The sequence below is a fragment of the Anomalospiza imberbis genome, chromosome 1, assembly GCF_031753505.1.
Source record: "Anomalospiza imberbis isolate Cuckoo-Finch-1a 21T00152 chromosome 1, ASM3175350v1, whole genome shotgun sequence".
Classification (NCBI taxonomy): Eukaryota; Metazoa; Chordata; class Aves; order Passeriformes; family Viduidae; genus Anomalospiza; species Anomalospiza imberbis.
The window spans coordinates 12,079,347-12,106,656 of NC_089681.1; the positions used below are offsets into that span (position 1 = coordinate 12,079,347).

The following is a 27,310-nucleotide window of genomic DNA, read 5'->3' on the forward strand; positions in this document are numbered from 1 at the left end:
TTTGACCTACACCACAGTTTATTTGTAAACATTTGTTACATGTGTCAATAATTTAATTGAACACAGACTTTGTACAATTCAATGTATAATATTAACAATGTCACACTAGAAGAGCACAACTGTATTCAGTTACAGTTGTACTTAAAACTTCCAAAATACAAACCATTTGAAACACTGAACAAGAAAGTAAGGGCAAATTTGAGAACAATGAAGGAAAAAAGTGCAATGAATCATGATCAAAAAAAACCTGAAAACAAATGTAACACACTTCTTAGCTGCTCCTGAATTTTCAGGTATAACCATCTAGGTTCAATACTACTTGGGTTGTGCCAGAGCACAAAGCCAAGCTGTCTTCTTCAAGCTAAAAATCTTGCTGAAGCAGAAACTTAAAACAGCTTTACAATGTGTAATGCATGTGATATTTTTCCCCCGGTCAATAAAACTACCTGAAGAAAAGAAATTGATTTAATTTATCTTTATTTGCAATACAATATAAAATAGATTCTTTTGGTATGAAGATCTTTGAGACCTGTTGGGTTTTTACACCATATTTAAAACAAAAGTCACATAGTTTGAAGCCTCTTGACCATCCCAATCACTGGAGCTGTAATAGATTTTCAGGAATTTCAAAAGACTTCTTTGGTTACAATTTATTCAGTAAACTTCAGATATGCAGACTTGAATATTTAAGCTCCTAAACTAGTGTTGAAGCCCCTAAATAAGAGTGGCTTGAGTTCTAAAAAACTGCAACACATCTGGAATTCTCATCATTAACTGTAAAATTTATGGGTATTAACCAACTCTGAGGAGCAGACTACTTTTATTGAGAAACTTTACTTTAGACAACCTAGTAACAAAGGATAATATCCTTCACTTAGCAACACTGAAGAATATGCAGTGAGAACAGTAAGTTTTCATTTATTTTCAAACTTTCATACAACTTGCACTATCATCACTTTACATACTAGTATGGATAGTGCATGGCAAAATTTAATACAATACAGCAAACTAGCCCACCTACTGCAGCTCACAGTAGCACTTAAAGTAACATCTATAGCCCTGGAAGTGTAAGCCATCACTACTGTTTAATTCCTCTACAGTGCCAGGTATTGGCTTCATCTCCATGTAACAGTTCTCACAGTAAAGGTTTCTCAGCCATTTATAGCAGATTGACATCCAATTCCTCTTCAATTTACTTTGGAGGAAATAAGGCAACTTAAAAACCGCTATAGAGTATGTATGTCCAGTACAAAAAGTCACAGTAGTGTAAATTATCAACTTTATATGGGTGATGTAACTGTGATATATACAGAATGCTAAGTTCAGCTGTTGCTAGTAAAATTCCAGAACAAAACTGATGTAAGAAAGCAGCACTGAGCAAATTGAAGTACTACAGACTTCCAGTTTCTTAGAGTACAAGTCCTGTGCTTACACTTCAGGAATGTACATAAAGCCAGTGAAAAAGAATGGGATTTTCACAGTTGTAAATTAAGTCACTGCATTATCCTATACATTTGTATATTTGTCCTCTTCAAGCTTCTGACATGCTTTTTTAATGCAGAACAGGATACAAACCCAAATGTTGTCATTTTTCTCCTTGCTGCTGTTCAGCACCATCTGTGCCACAGATCCTTGACCCACTGTGTATTGCAGGATAGTAATGACAAGATGATTAAGTCTCATTTTTAGTTATGACCATTTAAAACAAGGCAGTTCTAGTAAAGAAGAGAGCTAGCAGAAAAGTCTTAACAAACTACATTGCTCATCCTCCTCATGTGCTAAACAGAACAGACTTTTTTAAGCTGGCAAAACGTTGTTAATACCTAATATAAACAAAGTAAAGTCATGCTACATAAAGTCATCCCCTACAAATAGAGCCAGAACGTGATTTTAGATGAAAACGCTTACTGTTCATTTTTTTCATGATCAACAGCTAATAATTCAAGGAACACAGATTCACTGAATTTTCTGTCTTCACATCCTCTGCTGTTATCTTCCTTTGCTAACAACTGACGTGAAAAATCAAGAGCTCTGTTCTTTCAAACATTAATCAACAGGACAGAACTAGTTATCTACCTTAAACTCACTTTAAGACAACAGGAATTTCCCACAGGAATCATCACCAGCTTCAAATTACAGCCAAAGTCTCCCAGTAGGATCCAATTTCAGACACTCCTGGTTTCATACCAAGAAGAAGATGAATCCATTATCATTAAGAACTCTGCAAACGGAGATAACCACCTCAGACCTTCCACAATTCCATAGCTCCACCAAATACTGACAGAGATAGAAGTGCACCACTCATCTTCAAAGTGGCCTTACGTCATCAGCAGGACATTGAGTCTGCACTAAGTCAGCCTCCTCCCTTCCACTGTACTGATTTGGCAAGACCCCACTGTTAAGCTGAACTACAGAATTCAACAATCCTTAATGCCCCATATCATCATGATATTTTTATTTAATCAGTTGGTATCACTGAGCTTTCAGAGGAAGAGCCAAATCTCTTACCTTTATACAGAAAAATTTTCAGTAATACAGTACAAAACTAAACAGAATTTATGTCTGAGTAACGAACATAGAAAACTACTATTGCAATTTTGTGGTGACAGCATAGAAATTTAACAATCATCAGAAAGCCTAGAAAGGGCATGTTTAGTTATAAAAGAAAGATTGTCTCAAGATAAAAATAGTGCTGACAGCTAAAAAGCTCTCTGTTGCAGCAAGATATGCAGTAATGAGTAACAAGTTCTAGACAGTTTAAGTACTTTCCCAATACTGCAACACAACACTTTTGTAACACTATTTTTACATGGGTTATGCTGCAGCAGCAGCATACACTTCTTAGTGGTTGGCACTAGGAATTAACCATAATAGAAGAAAGGCATTTAGTGATCAACGCACAAGAACCTCTATTTGACCTGTTCCCTAGGTGTGGTTGAAAAGAACTGAGGAAGGGGACCATCCTTTCCATTCAGATAATACACCTTCCTTGAACATGAGATTCTTGGCTGGAAGAGGAACACCCATGTCTGCAGAAATTGGCTGCAGAAGTGAACTTGAAGAACCAGCATCATGGAGCTGATCTAGGGCTGAAATACCTTCCTAAAAGCAAAACAAAGAAAACTGTGTCTTAAAAACAAAGAACATGACAGGTTAATCTAACCTGCAAATACACTTTGAGTTTCTGAAGTTACTATAATCCAGTGAATACCAAATAATTATGGAAGTAAAAACAAAACAAACAAAATTAAGTAAGTATACAGATGCCTCAGCCTCATCTTTGCATGCATGATTTGGTTTCCAAGAAACCTTCAGGGAGCTTGAGACTTAAAACTGAAGACCTAGAAAAAACGAATGGAAAGCTCTAAAATCTTCAGGACATCTATCAGACTATTTATCCTGTACCATGCTAAGATGGATACACATATTTGGAGGATTATTTGACCATATTCTGAGGAGTATTGCCAGAAGTTTGGTTTTCTCATCTTAAAACTCAGAGCAGCATCTTTTTTTTTTTCCTTTCTATGGACATCATCTAGAAAAGTGTATCTCAGAGATAGCATCTAACACATTAGGACAGGAGCCACTTGACACTGACAGTTGGTCTCAGGGCTTCAAATCTACTGGGAATCTCCAACATTCTCATCAGAAGACAGTTTCAGGATGACACCATCCATAACACTACCTGGTTAAGTGACCTGCAAATTCATCATCTTACTGAAAACAGAGTTTTAGAGAAAAGTATCATAAGACAGAGCATCTAAGCAGATTCCATGTTACACATGGCTTGCTTCCATGGAGAATTAGAGCAGGCTGCAGACCTGACATTCCTCTTTGCTTACTCCACATGAGCCCTACATCCTACCTACACTCCTAAAAAAACCTTCCAGAGTATGTAGTTTTACATATTTACACTCATTGAACACTAAGGTTTAGAGGATCTTAGGACAAGCACAAAAGTAACTGGCATGAAAGCCATGTTAATATATTTTATTTTTTAGTAAGGAAACATTGATTTGAGAGGCAGACAAATTTAGCATCTCGCTGGTTTGCAGTAATTCTCTCCAACATATCCAAGCAGCCACCACATAACCAGCAGAGTAGGCTGTGTTACAACAGGAGGAGTGAAGGACAACTTTGCTGAGCAAGTGCCAGAAAAAAAAAAAAGAAATAATTACGCAGTGGAAGCAACCACAGAGTTGAGTCAAGTATTAAATGAGGCTAAAAAAGGGATAGGGAAGTACTTCCTTTGTCCTTCAAATAGTTCTTGAATGCTTAATACAGTTACCATTTAAAGAAAAGGCAAATAAAATAAACCATGTATGTTTTCATACACCCAAGAAAGGCAAGTAAGAGGGCAGAAAAGGATGATAAAGAACAATCAGCATCTGAATTATTGCTCCTTACCTGGAATGAATGAACAAAATTAAGGACCTGAAGAGACAGCTTTCTACTGGAATGTAGGAGTTTTTGAAGGCTGTATAAAACAAAAAAAGTTATGGTCAAGGTACACAATTTTTTACCAGTGAAGTAACCCTGTACTAACCCACTCACAAATAACTCCAGTAGTACCTAACACACATAAAGTTTGATAATACTGTCACCACTGAAGAGGTGCTTGACTCATCTGCTTTTGAGTCTAGTCAGGTAAAAGCTATTTTCCACACCATTTACACTGAATAAAATGAAACTATTGCAACTGAAAAATTTTATTTTACGTAAAATAAATAATATACTGGACTTATTCTTATCTAGGACAGTCTGATAACATGACTTTTTAGAAGCTGATTAGTGACACACTAATTAAAAGCAGGTCAACTACTATAATAAGAGCCTTAAGCCTTATTTTCAAGCAGCCTTACATTTGATTTCCAGAACCGTGCCTTAGGGGAAAACAAAAGCCACAAAAAATAAGTCACAAAAAACCCCACCAATCCTCCTACAAAACAAAAGAAACAAACCCCAAAATCCCATTGTTGAAAGAATAATCTTTCATAAAGAAAAGCTGCAGTAAAAAGCATTAGATAGCTGGATCATAAGCCATGACTAAACATATCAAGTATGGTAACAACAGTACAGAAAATTTCCATAAGCGCTAAATGAATTTTACATCAAAGCATTACCAGCAAGCTCTCCTCCTCCACTCTAGAACAGTTAGGAGGAGGAAAAAAAGCCTGTGCTAGGCCAGAAAAGAAAAACGAGTAGGAAGGCACCCCAATTTACTCTCTTCCTGATCTGCTTATAGACAGTTTACAACAAAGAATTAATTTTTGCTTTACAGAAACTATAAAAAAAAAGCCTAATCTTAATCTTACCACAACTGAGGACTAGCGTTACACATCTATGAGCCAAAAAACAACTCTCTTACACATCAGAATTAGCTACTCTATAAATATACCTCAGTTCTGGTTTATAGTCATTGAGCTGTAGGTTATCTCTTTTTGCAGAAGCTCCAGACCCACCATCTGTTAAACCAGCAACCAATAAATTATAGCTTACCTTTCTTTTCTACATAATCCATGAGTGGCAATTTTTCTGCAGACTTTCTGATTCAACTCAGAACTGAAAAGTGGAATGCCAAAGCATAATTCCAGGGGAACCCATTCCAGTTCAGTTGTGGGTACTACAGAAAGAACAAGAGATAACCAATGGGTAAGAAAAAGAAAGCAGGAAAGCTCATTCTGGGGTCCAAAATCTTAGATTTGGATCCACTAGACAGCTCATGCTTTTTAAAGACAGCTCATTTACTGAACTGCTCAATTACTTAAGGGAATCTGAAGAGGAATTTCACATTGGACTTCTCCCAGAGAATAGTCAAACAATTAATTCAGATCCTTAAAAACAAGGTAATATTCAGTACAAGCCATTTGTCATGTTTTTACCTTCAAGGCTTTGCTTGACTGCAGAATCCATTGAGGGTTCTTCTATCACCATCTCAAATGATTCTGTGCTCCCATTTACATCAGATCCTGATGTCAGTTCAGTCTCTCCTAAAGGCAAAGTCATTCTTACATAAACATGCACATGAATAGAAGTTTAGTTACCTTTACCCAAGGACTTTAAATCTACAAAACTGGAAGAAGGAATAGGGAGAAATATAGGGCCAGACTAATTTTGGGACTGAAGAGTTATTTAGGGATCCTCAGCACTTATGAAAGATTAAGCTCTGGCATATAAAAAGTCACAAGTTATTTTTTATATTTAAAGGAGTATTTCTTATCTTTATTAACTGTTATAGTTCAGTCATTTATCAATCTGTATTTGGTTATTTCTGAGCCAGTCTCAAAAAAAAATTAGCAAGTAAGCATACTGCCAATAGATTTACACTCAAAATTAGTTCCTATCTGTGTGGGATAGTATTTTGTAGAGTTAAAAAACAAAGAATTTAATCCTTTGCTCAAATGACTGTATGTGAAATTAAGGGGACACAGATAAAAAAAGACTACTATTGGTAACCAACCTCTTCCATCAGAAGCATCACTCAGCTTTCTGTTAGCATGTTGACTTGAAGGATTCAACATTGTGACATAGCCACAAAAATGCTGCAAATCCACTTTGTTTCTCAGTATTTTTAAAGCCGTATGAATGCCCATGTTCACACGAGAGAAGTCTAAGGAGGAAACAAAACATATTCCAGTGTACTTTGTAAGAGGCCTCCCCATAACCATGTGGCTCCTCTCTAGGCCAGGGTAAGTTTTTTGTTTAGATTTTTCCTGCTTGTAATGCTCCAACTTAGTGACCACATTGTTAGACATGGGATAACACCAAGCATAAAGTGGTATTTTATAGTATAGTAAGAGAGCCAAGGAGAAAAAAATATTAACAAAAGACAATCTCTCCGACACAGACACATTCAGACAGCAGAAATGGCAAGTTTCAGCTAGGATTCACATGTCCAGCTCTTTCAGTGCCAGAGTCTTTTATGGCAGATGCAATGCAAGATACATGCTTCACATATCTGAAATTCTGAAGAATTAGAATACAGCATTAGAGCTTAACAAGAAATTTCAACACCAAGTTGTTCATGTCAGAACTTGAGAGATTCTAACTTCACGGTTTCTTCCAACTTAATACTAGATGAACAACCAAACATATCAGAGAGAGCAAATATAATAGTAACAAATTTTGAACCTAGTAAAAACAAAATTAGGAAAGGAGTTTTATTTCTACTTGGCCCAGACTTTTCTAAGTGGTAGCCTAAATAATTTTAGATTTTGTACCGGAAATCCATACTTTTATGACTGCTCTCACTTGGAGAAGTTATAGCCTCAACTATGAAAAGCTTCTGTCCTTTTCACCAAGGAGTATTGAGAACCTGTAAATTCCTGCCTTTCAAAATCAGCTGAGCTATGCAGACTTTGAAGGAAGAGATTTTGCTAGCAAAGTTTTCCTGAGGAAAAACCTCCATGGTAGGTTTCTGGTGCTAATAATTAAGGTAAGTTTGTTCAGTTTTGGTCTTACCTGTCTTACTGTTAAGAAATGCTCAATATAATATATGGAAGAATTATTTATGCAGTTAATAAATATGCTAGTTAATCATTCTTTACATATGTGTTAGGAGATGAGAGGCCAGAAAATACATTCTAATTAGGTCAGAGAAGATAGAAAGGGTAAGGTGATATCGCTAAGTTCAGAACAGACTTGTCAACCATTTAAAACTTTCCATTTTCTCATATGACCCATAAGATGAAAATTTGTTTGAAAAGGATTATTGCAACCTTATTGCACAAGGTGATGTGCAACAGATGTGCAAGGTAATGTAGAAGTTACATGGAAGATGATCCATTACCTCCCTGTTGCTCAGCTTCATCAAAAGGGAAAGGTATGTGCATTGTTTCTCCCATTCCATGCATGCCATGACCCTGAACATCAAGAAATTAAATTAGGAACAGAAAAAATACTCATCAGCTTAGCTCAGTCCTACTTGTACTCCCTTTTAAGGAGTGGCACCCAAGCTGATGAAACAAACAAATGGAGGTATTTATGCATTAAACATCTCGCTCAGCTGAAATAATTGAAGTACCCCACCTTTCTCTTAAAATGCATGTGGTAAACACAGTGAGGTTAAGTTTCACTGAAGAGGAAAAATCTTTCTCTCCAATTACTGGCTATAAAAGTATTTTCTAAGGGCTGAGCACTTCTGGAACAAAAGAGACTTCCCACCCCTGCATACAGAACATTTTTCAGCAGTCACAGGCTGCTTACAAGCTGGCCTTTGAGAACGTGTAATTTTATGTTTGTTACAATATTAAACATCTGTTTATTTAAATGATTCATTCTGAGAGTTCAGCTGTACCAAAGATACTGATGAGGAGATAATTTTAATTCTTCCAAATAGAAAAACCCAACTTATTCTGCTGTTTATGATAAACAGCATGCTTTGTTCACACTCTACCATAAGAGCTAAATACCAAGCAGTCTGAAAAGCTGTATTTTGTAAATAACAGTTCATAATACCAGTCATCGCTATCTAAAACCCTTGTGAACCCTTTACTTTCATCACAGTTTATTAACTCCCCTACTTTAGCTACCAAAACTCGTTATGCTTGCCCATAATACAATAACACATACATAGTGTGAATTCAGTTCAAAACCTGTGTCTTAACCACCACTGAATCACAGCAGCACTGCCTACAAAAGTGAAACATATTTTTCAGCTCTAGAAAAGTGTAGTTCTTCTACATAGTTAATACCCTCTACCACAGAACAGGTTAACTCAAAAAATTATGCAGGTTTTCATAATTTATACAGAGCACTCGGTACCTGAATTAGAACAGCAGAATGAGTTAAAGCATCATTCAGCATTGTGAGCACATTTGAAGTAGGAACTACTCCTGGGTCATGACCCCAAGACGTAATTAGTAAGCGATCATAACCCTGGAAGAGAGAAATTAAGACTGTGTGTAGTAGTCATGAATTATCTAAGCACATAAAGTGAAATATTAGAGCTAGGCATTAGCATATCATTACAACTAGGAGGTCATTATAGGTAACTACAACTCTACAGTGCTATACTTGTAACCAAGGACCACTCACGTTCCTATTCTTGGTAAAAACTTTGAGATACTGAGGTTTACTAACCTCAAAGTTAAGATGCTATTTTGGACAGGAAGTTTCTGTCACCAAATCTTGGAAAGGTATGTGGCCAGCAAATAGGAGATTAATATAATCCCACATAAATTTAAAAGCAAAATATAAGATGGATAAACTAACACTATCAGCAAAGAACAAAGGTAAATCAATCCCTAAAATATCTATCAAGGGCAGGGTGGGGCAGGAAGACAAAACCACTAAATGGTTTCCTAGTTGCTCAGTTTTCAAGACTGAATTCCACTGCATCTCCATAGGATTTCTAGAAATATCTTGACAGTTCTCTAAGAAAATGATGTTACAGAACAGGAGCGGGAGAGAAGCACTCATATTCCCATAGAGGAAAAAATATCCTGACTGGGAGATCATTTAGTTCAAGAAAATCTGTCCTGTCAGCACACTGAGATTCATGCATTTTCAAGTATTTTGAAGTTTTCCCAGGCTACCACACTGAATGCTTCTTTACTAACAAAAGTGCACAATCTATACATGTACAGGTGGATTAAACTAATGACAACATAGGGCTTGAATCAAGGTCATCACCAACAGCCTTACAAAATGCTTTCTGCTCTAGAAGACTTGATTCACTTAATGCTATGTGATCTTACAGTAAATCTTAGAAATACAGGTATCTACAAAACTTTTGAAATCATAATGGAAGGGATACATGAAAGGTTTGAGGAATGGAATCTACAAGTTCTAGTGCTAGAGAGGACTGCTGATATAGGTACACCAAAGAATGCACTCCCTCCCTCTCTGAATGTCTCCAAACCTTTCTAAAATATTTAGTTCCTCATGTATCTACAAGATGAAAAAAATGAGACAAAAGCTTTAGAGGCCTCTCTGCAATTATAAAATTGAACAATACTATTTTACAAATTCCACTGTGAGCAGCAAGACCCAAACACTGCTAAATGCCCACAGCATTTCAAATCAAAGTCAACAGATGCAAAGATTTTTTGGTTCAGTCGAGTTTAGAAGCCGTCATGGCCACTTCCACCAACATTTGTCTAGTATACAGAATACCCAGCAGTGCTTCTCTGAGGTACATTTGTCTTTACTAGTATCTCAGAGATAGAATGGGAGAAGGCAGCATCTGAAATCTTTCAGGCAGAAGCTGATCACCTGTTTTGTGGGACTCCTTGCCAAAGCACTGTATGGATGATAAAAAGTTAGGTGGATTCCAGGCTGGAAGGAATTGAGGAAATCAACTCATCAGTGCAGAGACAACAATTAAAGTCACTATCTCTGTGTACAGAGAATAACATGCAGCCAGGGAGTTCCAGACCAGAACATGCAGGAGAGTGGAAAGCTCTTACAAGGAAGTATTACATAATGTGTTGCTTCTTCCTGCTTCCAGACACTGCTACAAGTCAGGCTACAGGGCCACAAATACCTTTTTTTCCATCCTAATGCAACCTTTATTAAAGTATTCTGTCATTTAAATTGTAGGGAGAATTACAGCCAACAACTCTCTAGCACAAAACAACTCTCTAGCACAAAAAGTCTCTAGCACAGATTTGGACAAACTGGAAGTGATCATGTTAGCCATCTTCTAAACCAGGCAGAATTGTATGTAGAAGTGATGTTTCTTGCACGATACACTAGGTCTCCATCTTTTCACACAACTCTTCTACATTTTTCTAACACTCTTTGTGGATGGACTAACAAACCTGAATTATTAAGACTGCAGTACCACATTTTACACTTAACTTGAAAGGGGTGGCATTAAATATACTGGATTCACATTCTGACAAAGGGAGAGATATAAGTAGTATTCCTTTATCAGAACTTTAAAAGAAAACAAATCAAGATGCTGCACAAAACTTGCTTCTAGAAAAGGAACATCATCTACAATGAATTTATCTCTAACTTCAACTGTTATCTCTAACTAGCATACAGCATATCTTTGAAACACTTGGAGAAGGAAGGGGGAATTAATCCACACACAGACTACCTGAAAAACGTCTGGGAGTTTTCGAAGACGTGTTCCTTTAGAGAGCAATAAGGAGGGTGGTCCTTGTCCAGTTATATGGTATATATACAGTTTGAACCAAACTGAACTGACTTCTGGTATTGCAGGCCCAATATGCTGAAGAGAGGTTATTCAAGAAATCAGAATTAACTTCAGATTGCAACCATCATTCATACATATTTAATTTAAGAAGAAACAGTTTAAAAGAAATATAAATCCAGTTTTTGAGCACTGAAATACAAATGCATTACTCTCCACTAACTATATTCTGGGTACTTAGTGCAGTGACACAAAAGTCTTCACAGAAAGCTGACAGTAATGTATTTTCTATGAATCTAAATTCAAGAACAAAATATCTGTCACTGACTCGAACAGAAAAACTGTTAATAAGCTAAACAGAGTTAATTTACTAAATATTCACATTTTTCCTCAACATTTTTTATTAGATTAATTACAGTGGTATTCTACATGTTAATTATTTTGTCACTTTAAAAGGGACATCTAACATTTTTTCACCTGGGGTGTACAGCTGCTAATAGGTCGAATTTCATTGGTCAGTGGTGCCATGGAAACCAGCAAAGTGTAATTTTTGTTGAGAACTCTGCTGCAGGTAGCTGGATCCAAACCGAGCAAACTCTCACATCGTAACAGGTCCAAGGGGAACCCTATGTTCAAAACACAAGATTCTTAAATTATCATTTAAAATGGAACATACAAACACAAACTATGATTTCAGATTTTCCATTCTCTGCTAAGCCAGGAATACAATATTTTCCACAATGAAGTTTTAAACACTTGGTTGAATTTTAATAAAACTGTACAAAATTTTAGCAATTCTAGACATACAGGGCTAACACTGAACTAGTTCCTCAGCAACTAACTGAACACAGGAAATAAACACAGAGATACTAAGAAAATTAACTACGTTTTAAAAGAAAAACCTAAACAATTGTCCCCATTAGAAGAATACATTCCTTTAAATGGCTTGAAAAATGTTTATTTGACAGAACAGCTGACTCTTCTATATGGCTTTCAGAAGCATGTGATTTTAAGCAATCTGTTTCTCAAGTTCCGCTAGTCTTGCCTTTATTACACTTTAATATGTTGCTCTGGATCTTCAGTGCAAACCTTGGCAAGCAAATCTGTCATTCCACAACCAAACTCAGTAACACAGGCTCAAAAGATGATTAAAAATATTTCAAAATATTTTTAAACAAGTAGGATACTGACTGCTACAAGAGCAGCAAGGGCAGAAAGCTGAGTTCGTGGCAGATAAGTAAACCAGCTTAGAAAGAGCTCCAGACATGCTCACAGTACCATTATTTGGTTGATCAGGCTGTACAGCTTGCGCCCCCAGGTCTTTATTGTGCCGCAGAAACAGAATCGTGTTTCTCAGCGTAAGGGCATGATCGAAGTATCGCTGTGCTTCCCCCTCCCCTGTGCTTTGAACCTAAACAAGAAACAAAACAAATGCATACAACTGGCAGGAAAGAAAAGATGAACAAATTAGCATTCTAAAGCTTTGTAACTGAGTAATAATCCTGCAGATAATATGCAAAGGTGATCTACAGCAACTATTAAATGAAAAGCAGGTCTTGGCCATGCTAGTGGAATGGTCAAAAAGTACACAAAGACAGTATCTATAGCTCAGAACCATGACTTACTCTTTAGGTAAAAGGATAGAAGTGTCCAGTCATCCTGACTGGTATGAAGTGATACAGCAATTAACAGCACTTCTCCTACATGATTTTACAGTTGTTTTTCTAGAATTATAATTTTTAGAAGGTAAAGTTGGCCCCTTTAGCACTTCAAGTGCTGAAAAAGCATTTTGTCAAACATGTAACAATTTACCTTTTCCAGCTCCACCAAGAAGCTGTCAAGACTCTCATCTGATAGTTTCCCAACTTCAAACATAGTGACCGCATGACTTTTTAGGTTCTGAAACAACAAAACAAAACTGTCTTCTTTGAGAACAGAATGGGCAAGTAGAAGCTGTGTTAAGCAAACTACTACTTAACAAATAATACAGAAGACTTTTTTAGTATTTGTTTTTTAAATAAAGCTGTATTATATTGATGTCAAAGTAATTTAAAGCTTTACATATTTATTCTTGGCAAAAAGCATCAAACAATTTGGACATACTGGTGAGAGATTTCCCATCATTAAAAAGGCAGTGAGAGTAGAATCAAACAGGAAGGCAATGCGCTTTGTGTGTCCACTGGACAGGTTCAGGCTGCTCACACTGGCTGTTTCAGCTGATAGAAAACAAAAAGGAAGTAGATGATCACATTTGTTTTATTTTAAAATAACATTAAGTGTAATCAAATCTAATAACAAAGGAAAAAAACTGAAAAAGTCAGTTATCACTATACCAAGTAAAACAAAATTCCCTTATTACTACTAAACTACTGATTAGTTTAATTCAGAAGTTGGTATCTTTGTGTCAAGTTTATATCCACAATACAGATCGGTCTCATCTTCAGAAAGAAGTTATTTAGCTGAAGTTATTTATGTACTCAAACCAAGATGTAGACACCACCTCCCCCACTGAGTAGTCCATATGACAAAATTATCCACATAATCTGCGTTTCGCTTGGTTCTAGACCTCTTTAGAGCCTATGCCACTCTATAAATATAAAAATAATTGATCCTAATGTATTAAAATATACTGTAGGGCTAACCTGGATCATCTTGACTGTTGGTATCTGTATCTGTGGCTGATGACCCAGCTTCCTGTATAGGACTTCTGTTTTCCCCACTGTCCCATGAAAGCAGCATCTTTTGAGGATCCAAAGTACTCCTATTAATGTGAATTAAAATCCACATCTATCGGTCACTGTAGCACCAGAGAAGTATCTCTGCCTTCCAGTGCTAAGTAGTCAATGCATAGGCATATCCAACACATGCCTTTCAGTATGTCCAAGCCCTAAATCGGTGAAGTTTAGTATCCCTCAGGGTCCTGCTTTAGCTTCAGCAGAATGTCCAAGCCCTAAATCGGTGAAGTTTAGTATCCCTCAGGGTCCTGCTTTAGCTTCAGCAGAAAGGCTTATTTGGGGGGCTGGAAATATCAGACTGTGAAAAGAGCTTAAAAATCAAACCATCATCATTGAAGAATCCAATGGAAAAAATCTAATCCACTTTGTTCTCACAGTCTGAAAAAGCATTAAAGAAAACAGGCATAGCAGTAATTTTAAATGGCTTAGCAGATATTGAACTGAAAGCACCTAGCACTTCTTAATTAATGCAACTTGGCATTTCAACTTGGAGGACTCTGACTGGTATTAACGGCACTTTCCTGGGAAGTGATACAGATGCACACTTACGTGAGAATATCACTGACAGAACTGCAGTGGGTCCTGTCAGCAAACAAGCAAACTCTATGCACATATTCACTGCCAGCAGTGTCAAGAGCCACAGCCTCTGTAAGAGCACACTGACAGCTGTTATTTCTGGCCCCAGGAGTCTAAAACAAGTACACATTCATCTGCTGGAAATGTGAGCAACTACATACCTAAAAGTCAAAAAGCCACCACTAAGTGACAGCACCAAATGAAGTACTCTGAATTTACAAGCTGAATTACCATTCCTCATCCTCAGATTATTCCTCATCCTCAGATTAACATGAGGATCACGTATTCTTGTCATTATACACACTACAAAGCCAAGTGAGATTTGTTATTGCAAAAGTCAAAGAAAGCAACCAATACCTTTAAAAACAGATGTTCTAAGTTTTCCCTTCAATGAGAAAAATAAGCCAGAGTAAAGACACTTACTTCAGTCTGTTTACTGAAGGAACATTCTTCCATGATGGATGAAGATTATCCAGGTTTATTACTTGGCCTTTTTTATGAGCAAAGCCTAACCGACAATACATGGACACAGCATTCTGCAGAACACACACACCGAGTAAGGAACTGCTCTATGAAACCAAGGCTGCAAGACAGTGAACTTTCTGCATCCAGTTAAACGAATGCATTGTACACACATACCTTTACTAAAGATAAGTCAATCTCCAACACGTTTGCCAGCTTAAAAATAAAGACAAGAAGACAAGTCAGCAACACAGTATTAAGCAGGGCAGGTAATCACAATTTGTGGGATTTGGCATCTTTTTATTGGTCTTATTTCTAAACCCAGCCTGTACTGGTAGAAACAATTTTGTCTGCATCATAGATGATGAAAAAAGAGCATGAAGCCTCATAATTGTCCCACTTGAAAGCATCCACAGGAAATATGAGGCTATCTTCCACTTTGTAATTTCTAGGCTAACCATGTATATATAATTTTAGGTTAGTCATGTATGTCAGAAGACACACAATGAGGAAAACAAATCCTGGATATATTTAATGGATATTTTTCAGATATGTATTCAGCAAGTTTTCAGAAGACCTTATAAAAACATATTTCTCATACTCAAACTATGCTTATGCAAAAGCTACATTCCTATTTTAAGCCAACACCCTGTGTGCTGTCACTGCCAAAGAAAAAAATACTTGAACCTTTCTCACATTAGAAAAACAGACTTTGTTTCAGTTCTAACTCATATAAGAGCCTACTTCAGTCAACTCTGTATAAATTCATTCCAGCTAATATAATTGTTTCGCTGAACTGAAGGTACTCCTTCAAGACTGAAGTACTACAGAAGCTACAGGTTGCATCTTAAGCCTGGCAGCATGTGTAAACAAAATCACTGTATATCAACCAGTATCTCTAAGTATTTTTAGCAGTGTGCTTTGGGCCATTTTCAAGTATTCCTGTCTCCCGGACACAGGTCAAGTTTTACTTACCTCTGCCACATTAGTATGTTCATCTATTGAAACAAATATCTTGTACAGTAGTGTTTCAAAGTAATCACCTTGCACTCTGTTCATCACAAAACCTTCGAGTGGCGGCACTGAAATAAGATTTACTTTCAAAATTACAATTTGGTAACTTAGTTTATTGAACCAAAACTGTACAAAACCAGGAAAATTAGTTTATACTTTTGTTTTCACGGTACCTGCAATTTTGAGAATTTCCCAGGCACAAAGAATAAAAATCTGAAGATAGCATATGAGGTATTTAAAATTCCTAAGAAAGTACTGCTCGTCAACATGTTTTCTTATAGAAACTAAAGCCACACTACCTTCCATCATAGCCTTGCACTTTCCAGCTCATCAACTACAGATAATTTCCAGTGTTCAGCCCATAAAATGACTTTATAATGTGGATGGAGATTAAATCATGACTGTGATTGGAGTGGGACATGAAAAAACGCACAACATCCTCATACTCCAGAACTGAGACTTCCAGACCAATTATCTAAGCAGTCTCTTGTATTTAGAGGACTTTCACTTAAATGATCTCTATACAGCAATGCCAGGTACTTCTGCATGACCAAGTTCCAAACAACTTATGCCTTTGAAGATTACAGTGAATTCAGAAACCCCTGAGACCTCTCACAATAGCATAACAAACTGCTCAAGGGCAGCTCACATGCTGTGCTAGTCTAAGCTCCTACACAGTCCCCAAGCACAGTCTGTGACTAATTCAGGTGACAATACCCATGAAGACTAGAACTGGTATCTATTAAAACCTTACATCCGTCTGGAAGGTAGTCAAAAACCCAGGTATGTTTGGTAAACTAACTACAGTTCTCTATTCTTCCTTTTCATTACAAACTTACAAGAGGGTACTTTTTAATTCATGCCATGACTCCCATAAAAGAATCTCATCTTACCTAAATGTGTATTCAATACAACCTAAGACAAGTTGAAATAAATCCTATATACAATAAAAACAATGTTTTAATAGGATTGAAAACATTTAGTCAGTGAAGAGTTTCATAGCTCAAAAGCTTTGTTTGGGCACACACATGCAGCTGCAGACAAGCAGTTTCCAAGACAGAGAATTACAGGACAATTGAAAGGAAACTGAGAAAACACAGGTATAATAACATGAAATATTTACTTACCTGCAATACAGCTGTCATCAGATATCGGTACATCAAGGTAAATAAATCCTTTGTTATACAAACCTTTTTAAAATAAAAGGACAACATTTTAGAAAAAAAGAAAAATAGCATTTTTCAAAATACTGAAGATATAAAGCAGACTTCCCCACCAGCAAATCAATTTTCAAGTAATTTTTCCTAATAGCCTCCCCAGAAGAATATTTCTTTGCAATGCACAGATCAATAAACCACAAATAATACCAACCAGGTGTCACCTTAAACCAGAGTTCCTCACTTGCAGCCTTATGCAGCACACTTGGAACTCTGCAAGTACTTTCAGGACAGCACATCAAAATGACCAAAGATTAAAGTTGCTCAATTTAAAAAACATGAGCAAATCTCTGCCTAAATGTTAACTTAGTTTTCATCATCACCGTACTGTCAAGAAGTGGGGCTTTTATCTTCAATTGGCTTTGCCAGCTGAGGATGCTGGCTTTGTTTGGCTACTCAGGCCAGAAGTCACACACCTGGTAGCAAGGATACAAACTAAAACACATCAGTTCTGGTGGTCCTTACATGTCCTTGCCACACAGTGTGTTTTTACACAACTGCAAAAGGAAATTCTGGTGCATTTCAGCACAAAGAATCAGCAAAGCTGCAGCAGATATAGACAGACACTGCATACAACAAGGCAAACAATATAGTATACATTATAGTATACATTTAAATTGCACTTTCCCAGCTTGAAACTGATTTGAGCACTAAGCATCTCAACTGAGTTCTGCAAAGAAATCAGCAAGAAGTTATTAAGAAAGGGGAAAAAATACAGTATGGTTATCTTTAGAGTCTAAGTTTTGTAACAGCTAACATAGAATTATAGAATGTGCTGAGTTGGAAAGGAATCCTCACAATCATGGAGTCCAGCTCCTGGCCCTGCACAGCACACCCCAAGAATCACACCATGTGCCTGAAAGCATTATTTAATTGCTTATTGAACATTAGCTACACTTTAATGGCAAGGCATAAAGCTGAACTGCACACCATAAATAAGCCAAATTTATTGTCATGTTTCTTTGGTGTTAACCAAGACCAGTGCATCTACACCGGTGGCAGTGAAGTGACCAAGAGCCCTCAGGTGAAGTGCTACTGAACTGAAGTGGAACTGTCAGGATGTTTTATACACACAGAGAGCTCAGCTATAATGTGTGCCTGTACAACTATAGTGTATCTACTTAAATTACCATCCTCAATCAGATCTTAAATAAAATGCCTCCATTAACTCATCAACTCACTTGGATTCACGCTGATTCACTGTCCAGCTCCAGCAGTAACATACACAGCTTTACAAAATGATGTGTATCAACAAACCAGCTTTAATAGATCAGGATGACATTACAAGTCATCAACATGCTGAATGTGGTTTACACTGCCTCTCCTTTAGATTCAGCTCTTATGCCTGATCCATCCTTATCTATACACCTAAAATGTTTGTTGGCATTGTCGTTTGGACTCAGCAGTCGTCTTTGCTGAGAAAATATGATCTTTCTCACAGTCCAATTACATTAATTGTATGTACATTCTTTTTCCATACATTAGATCCTTTTAAACCTACTAAATCTGAGCTGTAACACTCTCCAAAAACAACAGGCCATTTATAAAGAAAGATTATGAAGTGGTTTTGGAATCAAATTTTATTAAGCCTTATATTGTTTCAGATTCCCTCAAGAGTATGAATTTTACCTACCTCACTTTTGTAATTGTTTTGTTCTGCTCAGTAACAGGCAATGGAATTCTGCCTCAATTTCTCATTAAAAACTGCAGTGTGCAGGTTTGAGTGCTTGTAGTAAGCCAAGCCCTTATGGACAAGACTTTTCAAGGAGGATTTTGTCTGTGAATTTTTACTCCCTAATATGATTTGTCTATACCTATTACTTGTTAGACTGAAATGGAAATCCAATAACAGCTGCAGACTTCTGTGAAACAAGACAGATCCATTTTATGGTATTTAAAATAGTACAAAAATTTTTAAAACTCTCCTTTGAAAAGCAAGGAGTGCACTTTATTTACTCAGGATCATCAATTCTGATATTTTTTACTTTCTCTTGTTTTCATCTACATTCTCTTCCCCCACAAACTTTACTGTCAGCTTCTAATGAAAGAATTTGTTGACTCAAACAATAACAGAGCTACTAATTGTTCACCATTAAATCATTTACAAGATCTAGACTGCAGTCTGTACAAACTTTTGAGTATTTTCCTCCAACCCTCCTTTATGCCTCAGCTGCTTACATCACCTTTATTCCTAGTTTTCAGACACTACTAGAATTTACTAAGCAAGATCTAAAATCAGAAATGTTCATTAAAACTTACTGTGAACTACATTGAAGTCTAAGGAACCAGCAAGTTGAGGACCTGAATCAATTATCTTATCAATAGCAGACTTCTCTGATGTAGTACAAATCTAGGTTAAAAAAAAATAGTTTCTTGTAGAAATGAGTCTATGCAACTTAATGCCACTCAAAAAATTCCCAAACACTTAAGCCTCAAATCAGTCATAAGTAATATAAGAGTACAGGGAGTAACCCACATTCCTAGCCAAAATATTTACACTGAAGAATTTACTGCAGTTCCTGTTAAAAGTCTCTAATTTTTTTAGCTTGTTCCCACACAAAATTATGGATGCTCTTGGAAAGGAAATTAATTGCACAAGAATTTGGCAACTGAACTCCACAGTATAAAAGATTTGCTCTTTAAATCTTCCAAACAGTTTTCAGCCACACAACTGGAATCATTCTAGAAAGAGGCCCATTACAATATCAAAGTCATTGGCTTCAAATTAACTACCCTGGGTTGCTGGGATGCCCGAATATGAGTAGACTGAGATATTTCAAAAAAGAGATTCCATCACTGCTTTAAATATGTTCTAATCTAAACAAAAAAAAAAAAACTTCTAGAGAAGAAGATAAATCCAGATCAAATGACTGCAAAAAAACCACCTGTGAGAAATGAAAGCAGAATGAGGATGAAACGGTAAGTCATCTCACAAGCTTTTTACATGCAAACAATCAAAAACTAAGCAGACACAAAGAACAGAAACAAAGAAAATATGTATCAAATCCACTGCCATTCTGATACTAATTACAGTGAAGCTGAAGATACAGTCAAAACTGACCTGTCAGGGCTTCAACATGAAATTTAACAAAACATACTTTGTTGCTTGTTCCCTACAAATAATGCCATCATGAACATTAGTTACCACAGACTGGATGATGCAAAACCACCTCTACACTGTACATAGTGCAGAAAGTACAAAGGGGAGAAAGGGCAGAACATGTCAAAAAAGAAAAAAAATCACCATTTCCATTAATTACAATCTCTAAGATACTCATAAGAGAGTTGCTGCAAATTTGTAACATAATCTTTGTGTATTTCACATGAAAGAAAGCCCCTGCTTTCAGGGACTATCAATATTCACCCAGATTTATAGATGCAATCCATACTACACTACCTTGATGTCATCCTCAGTGATGTAACCAGCCTGCACGACCCACCACGCTTCTATAGCGATCTCCACGGGCTTCACAGGCAACAGATCATGGGCAGTTTTCCTTCTGAAAAATTTCTGCAGTGGTACAGTCCATTTGAGATAGTAATAAAGAGCACTTCACATGCACAGACATTCATTTACCTTTATAAAACCTGATCTGTATGAACATCCATTTTTAAGTACAATATATTTACAGACTGGAGACACACATGCTATTAGCGTTGTCATTTAGCAAAAGTTTCTCTCTTCTCTCAGATCACATGGAAATAGAAAGGAAAAAAAGTATTTCCATCTGATATTTTTAAATCTTCTCATAAGCTTATCCATACTGTAGGTGTTGCGAATTAAAATCCACACTATTCCATCAAAGTAGGATCAAGTCCAAATTTAAACTATTTGTGACATTTCTAATTTGAACAGGTAAGAGAGCACAGTATAGAAATAGGGTATTTTAAAGAAGTTCCATGATTTCAAAAAACACATTTTAGGAACATATTTAATTTACTTTAAGGAACAAAGTACAACATTTTCAATAAGCACAGTGCTAGCAAAATTCAGTGAATGTCAATCCATGAAAGAAAAAATTGGAGGAGACTATTTATAGAGCTAAATAGCTTCTCTTTCATTGCACAGTCATTACTTTTTGGTTCACTATCAGCTGCATATTTTGGTAAGCTCACTTTCAGATAAAGGACTATGAAGATACTGCAAGAGCACTTCTCAGTTCCCCGAAGAAAGGAAGGAACTGTTGCAAACTAAAGGCTCTACTTCTATCAACCATCACAGTGTTTTCCATGTGTGCTGTTCACATTCAAGGCTGTCTGTGCACTCATTACATTGCCTTAGAGAAAAATACACTGCAAGAATTTCCACCTAGATGAATCACTGTTCCAGAATAAACTGTGATCTCAATGGCACACATAGAAACATGGAATAATTCTTTCAGAACCAGCAGCATTGTTCCCTGCTTATAGTGGCCAGGAGACATTAGTTATCTGGTACCATAAAGTACAGCTCCAAAACTATAAGATTAACAAAAATTAAAATGTAGTAATTAATACCTTTTCCTTCAGTATACTTTAATTTTAAACCAAAAAGCTATTTATTAACTATTAAAGCTATTTATTGAGGAAACATACTATAATTAACAATACACTACATCACATTCAATTAGCCACACCATTAAACTGACCAGGGCTAGAAAATTATTCCATTCTTCATTTCCTATGAAATAATATGGGGTAGAGGGACAGAAGGGTAAAGGAAAGGGAGGGGAAATTTAAGACAAACCTACTTTTGAAGATCTGCATTGGTTCATTAGATCAATATACTGGTTTCTTCCTATGCCAAGAAGTCTTAGACCTGAAAAATAAGTAAGGTTTCATTAATCTTAAGACAGGTTTAAGCTGAAGATATATTCAACATTCTTCAAAGAATGAGACCTTCTTCTCAAATAACCTTTTTATTTACTCTTATCCAAAATAAAAGGACAGTTATAGGAGCTAAATTCATTCCATAGTCCCCCCCCATTCTTTCACTGTGTACAGGTCAAAAAAAAAAAAAAAACCTATCACTCAAGTCACAGGGTAGCAGGTAATAATCCAACTCCTTTCCTCCTATACTCCCATCAACAACTTCAGATTAATAGTAATAGCTCTTCATTCCCTTAACAAAGCCCATGCAATACACTGGATTAGAACTTCAAGAACTAGAGACACAAAAGGCTAACTAATCTTCTAAGGAATATGATTAAGATATAGTTGAGTTAAACTGAATCAAAATTTAATTCCAAAATCTTCAGCTTCCAATCATTAAGGAACCACAAACAGATAGCAGAAAACTATTTATTACTTTTAAGGCGTATTCAGTCTCAGCTTTAACTCCAACTTCTAGTTCAACACTAGCATTTATGAAAAAATGTAATTAAGGAAGTTTAAGTCAATTACACTGCAATCACTGCAGCTGTGCTAAGATAACAGAATTGTTGGGGGGACAGCAGAAATCAAACAAAACCAGGAATGGTTTTGTTCAAACTCCTGACTAACATTGGATTTCCAAAAAGCTGCAGGCTACTCCTCACCTGACTACACACTATCCTTAAAAATAACTTTATTAATGCATACCAAAGGCAAGGAATTACGTGTTAACTATAGAAAACATTTCAGTGGCAGGTTAATAACATCCCTGTGCCATCAGTTTACATTTTGCTCTATAGGACTTCAGAGTAGGTTTCTGTTCTCCTCTACCAGGTTCAAGGTTTTTGCTTTCCTAAGCGCCTCATCCCATACCCAGGTGTAACAGATAGAAACATCTAGCACATCCAGAGTGTCATAATACCAGATCCTCTTGCCTCTCTTTTCTGGTACATCATCCCTCAATCCACACTGATGCCAATTCACAGGAGTGTCAGCAGCCTCTCAGTGTCCTGCTAAAGTCTTCTGCCAAACACATGCCAAAAAAGTACACTGGAAAGGACCAGCACCTCAGTTTGCTGATGTACATCAATGGGAAATGCAGGCAAGTAGGAATGGACAATCAAGGACACAGGCAAGGTTTTATACCACGCCTATCTGTATTTAAACCAGCCCAGTTCCAGTCCTACCTATACTGACAGAACTCTGTATGAAGGGCAAACACTTAATATCACCATTTAAATGTTTTTACACCTTCACTGACATGCTCATATTCAAGCAAACAGATGCCCACAAATCCATTTTCAGAAGCTCCTCATTTCTAACTCACTGAAAGCAGTAATTCATCTAGGTAATACTTACAGTCAGCAGCAGTGAAGTTGGGTAAAGAATCATAGCTTTTTTCACTGTTCATTATATCCTTAAAAAGAAAGTAAAACTTTTAAGTTGCAAGAAGAAAGTCATTGTTTCAGACAAGCAGGTCCAAAATTATGCCTGTCCTTTTTACTTTAAGAATGAAATGAAATTTAAACAGATCTATAAAAGTCAGTTACCCTATCAAACAATTATTTGATAATTACACAGTAAGATGAATACATAAAATATGAGACTTCTGTTTAATGTAAGCTTTGCAAAGAAGAATGTTGGCTGCAAGACTAACAAACAAAATCCTGTATCTCTCTTCACAAAAACAAACCAGCACACAGAATTGCTAACAGTAATAACAGAATAAACAAACAACTAATCCATTATGTCTGCAATCACTATATACAAAATAAAATAAAAGCACTTCAAATATCCAACAAAAATAACAGAAGGTTGCCAGAGTGCTGACAGAAAACAGAACCATCCTTGTTCTCATAAAAACAGATCTGCTTCAGGCTTCTCAAAAAGTTTCCAATACAGTTGAAATGAGGTATTTCTTTTACAGTTTTAAGTGAAGACTCACAAATCTCAAACATCAAAAGAGAAAGTCAGGTCTCACAATGAGTCCCACCCCAGCTCCATATGACAGAAGTCCAGCTCTTGAAAGGCTAATGGGGCAGAAGAGAAAATACTGCAGGTAAAAGCAGTTCTCTACAAACTTTCCTTACTTTTTCTTTACTTCTTGTCAGGCCTACACAAAACCAAAAAAATTACCTGTCACTGCCTCATATGTGTTACTGGGCCATTACCAACACATTCAGATGGAGAACAACACCCTCCCACCACAGTTCTGCACTCACCTCCATTATCCCTGTGTAATAGGAAAATGGTGTTACCCTCAGACCTTTTACCATGATGTCAGACAAATGATAAGGGTACAACATGAGATGATCTCGACTGTATTTTAACAGATCTTCGTAATATTTACGTTCATCTTTCTTGACATGCTTAACTACAAGGGGAGAAAAAGCTACAATGTTATATGATGTTCAACTTTCTAAAATGTGCTACAACAAAGAGTTAAAAATAGCAAAATGGCAATTCACAGAAAACTACAAGCAAAACAAAGTAGTGGTGCAAGGAATCCAGCATCCAAGGATTTCTACATATGATACAAGTAGCCTCAGAGCCTTTAAGGAGCAGATTTATCTAAAAGGTCACCAGGAAGTGGCCCATTGAGATAGAATGCTCATGCAGCTTGTAGAAAATTATCTTTTAATTACTGACATTATTATCTGCTTTGGGAAGAAAAACTGATTCAGTCAATGTGAACTAAATTGGAAGTCTGCAAACAAGTCATAGCCAAAAGCTCCTGTGAATAAGGATAACTGTCTGCATCTAACATAGTGACAGGCTTAACTAGCCAAACCCTCTCTTAATTTCTTGGAAAATGGCAGCAGAACTATAGTAGGAATTCAGTTCCACCTGCCAACTCAGTAACCTTCAAGAGTAACCTTCTAGCTTTGCTAGAGAAGTTGTCAAATGGACTCAAAAGTCAGGATTTTTCATGCTTTTATTATTTAGAAGCATTTATTTTCAAGGTAGGAAGGACCTTTGAACTGGACTTGTTCTTGCAGTGTTACAGTAGAGACAAGCTTCCACACAGAAGAATGGGGCAGGACTCAGAAGTTACTTTGCTTCTTTACTCACCTAAGTTATTCCGGTACCGCAACTGATTGCGGATGCTGTAGAGTACGACTTGCCTCTCATATTCCCTCTGGGAGTTTCCAAGACCCTTGAAAACATAAAGGCCTTTCAACTGACTTGCACAACCCCCCACCTTTCAGTTCAACTGCTGCCAAGTGTCTTATGGGGAAACATATGCAGGCAGTTGCCATTGCTCAGGGAGTCCCCCAGATCAGTATGACTGTATCTTTAGTCCCTCTATGAGCTCAAAAATAACTTTAAATAGGTCTCTACACAGGATGCATATTTAAGCATTTTTAGATTACTTTTTTCCTAGTACCACTCTGATAAAAAGGGAGCATCTGATTTTCAAATCAGACATGATGCATCAAACATTTGCCAAGCATTCAGTGTCATTCAGCCTTGACAAATTACCCAGAATTAATGCAGCAGAAACAAGCATGATGCATGATGTGAAGTTTTATTTGCTGCACCTAAGAAACTTTTAACACCAAAAAAAAAAAAAAGTGAAACAGCTCAAGTTGCAGCTTTGCGGAAGTTAAACTATCAAGTGATCCTAGGTCACAAGATTAGGGAACAAGCACAGCACATTACTTGACTATCATGAAAGAAGATAAAAAGAGAACTTTGGCTCATGCTTCAGATGCCTTATTTCAAGAACTATCCCCTCAATATTCCCCATATTACTCTTCTACTCTGCATCTGCAACAAGTGATCTGGATTGTTTGGTTTTTCTCTTCCCTCTCTTGATTCCCTCATTGATGTTTATATTAAAAGAGATTCTTTGACAAAAAGGCACTTAACTGTACATATGGGATAAACAACAAAGCTGCACACAAAACTGCAGAATCGGGTATTAGAAAAGCAACACCTGATATCAGAAACAGGGTCTGGAATTGATTAAATATCTAAAGAGGGAGCCAAGTGTTTGCTCAAAGGACAAAAATATTAAGGACTATACTAACAATAAAGTAGATAAAACAGTATTCTGGAAGCTGCATTAAAGTAAATAATGCAATAAATACTGGCATATTTTCTATCCTGGTTCACAAAGCCAACAATATGGCACCCAGCTGGACAGGTAAAGAAAAATCATCGTTTATTCTCCTCTTACTGCTCCTAGAATCTCAAACTCAAGAAATTGCATTACTCGTGGCCTGCAGCGACTACTCATCCTCTCCATCCTTCCCCTGTGCAAGAGCAGGAATTGTTTAACAGCATCTGCTTTAAAGCCGTGTAAGACTTTGGAATAAGAACCTCCTCTCAACTGGAAACAATACCTCCTCTTTGCTATCAGAGGCCCATTAAATCCAGGCAATCAAAATTTCATGAGGTTTTCTTTTCCATGAGCCACTTGCAGCCAACAATTCTCCGTCGCCTGAATCGCGGGGCTGCGCACGCCTCCGAAGGCTCCTGTGCTGAGCGGCTCCCACCGCTCAGGGGCGGCACAAGGGACGCCCGACTCAGCTGTCTGACACCTGCACAAGCTGAGCGAGGACCCCGCATCTCCCTCGGGCCACTGGGACCCCAAAGCACCCCGATTTACCCCTCTCCTCACTAAGGCCACACACACACAAACACACACGTATATTCCCCGCTTCCCACACAGAGCACACACCGCTTTCTCAGCCCCTTCTCCCCACAGACAACAGCACACTCAGAGCCCCCTCTCCCACAGAGGGGCCGTGCACACCCCTACCCCCCTGTCCCCACAGAGAGCCCCACAACCCCGCGGGCCCGCCCGCCTTGTCCCGGGGCAGGCAGGGCCGAGTGCCCCGTGTCCCCCCGCCGCCTCCCCGGGCCGGCAGCCGGGCAGCCCGCACCTGCCTGACGCTGGCGGGCAGCCGGGCCCAGGGGTAGTTGTGGCGGATGTGGAATTCCACGTCGATGTTCATGGCGAGCAGGCCGGGCCGCGGGCCCCGCCGCCGGGAGGCGCTCCGGCCCGGGAATGAGCCGCCCTAGCCCCGGGAAGGAGCCGCTGCGGCCCGGGGCCGCCCTGCGCCGCCCTGCCCTCCGCCCGGCGCCTCCCGCCCGGCGCCGCTGCCCCGAACCGCCCCGGAAGCGCCGCGCACGCAGTTCCGCGGGCGGGGCGGGCGCTCGGCGCGGCCGGGACGGGACGGGACGGGACGGGACGGGACGGGACGGGAGCGCGGCGCTGGTGCCGCAGGAAGGCGATCGCTCACCTTATTGCGACCCCCGACAGCGGGCTGACACTAACCGGGAACAGAGCCAAGCCTGAAATGCCTCTGCCGCCTGCTTGGTTCGGTTTAACAACGGTGTCC

General features: G+C 37.9%; 2 protein-coding genes across 2 annotated transcripts in view; one reads left to right on the forward strand and one right to left on the reverse strand.

Annotated features, from left to right (window-relative positions):
- FAM91A1 (family with sequence similarity 91 member A1) lies at positions 1–27,066 on the reverse strand. Its single transcript, XM_068181806.1, has 24 exons — positions 26,852–27,066; positions 25,032–25,116; positions 24,182–24,333; positions 23,319–23,376; positions 21,839–21,906; positions 20,506–20,619; positions 19,368–19,458; positions 17,019–17,081; positions 15,853–15,959; positions 15,055–15,093; positions 14,839–14,951; positions 13,747–13,865; positions 13,208–13,320; positions 12,917–13,003; positions 12,383–12,515; positions 11,582–11,730; positions 11,048–11,182; positions 8,764–8,877; positions 7,790–7,862; positions 6,461–6,610; positions 5,883–5,990; positions 5,500–5,623; positions 4,408–4,477; positions 1–3,102 (listed from the first exon to the last, which is right to left on the reverse strand). Exons 1-24 carry the CDS (start codon positions 26,921–26,923, stop codon positions 2,926–2,928), a joined length of 2,514 nt encoding a protein of 837 aa, XP_068037907.1. The 5' UTR covers positions 26,924–27,066; the 3' UTR covers positions 1–2,925.
- The window catches only part of ATAD2 (ATPase family AAA domain containing 2), a 158,523-nt gene continuing 149,266 nt past the window's right edge, over positions 18,054–27,310 (forward strand). The window contains exon 1 of the mRNA XM_068181783.1: positions 18,054–18,057. The gene's annotated coding sequence lies outside the window, so the exon portion shown is untranslated. The remainder of the gene's footprint in view (positions 18,058–27,310) is intronic.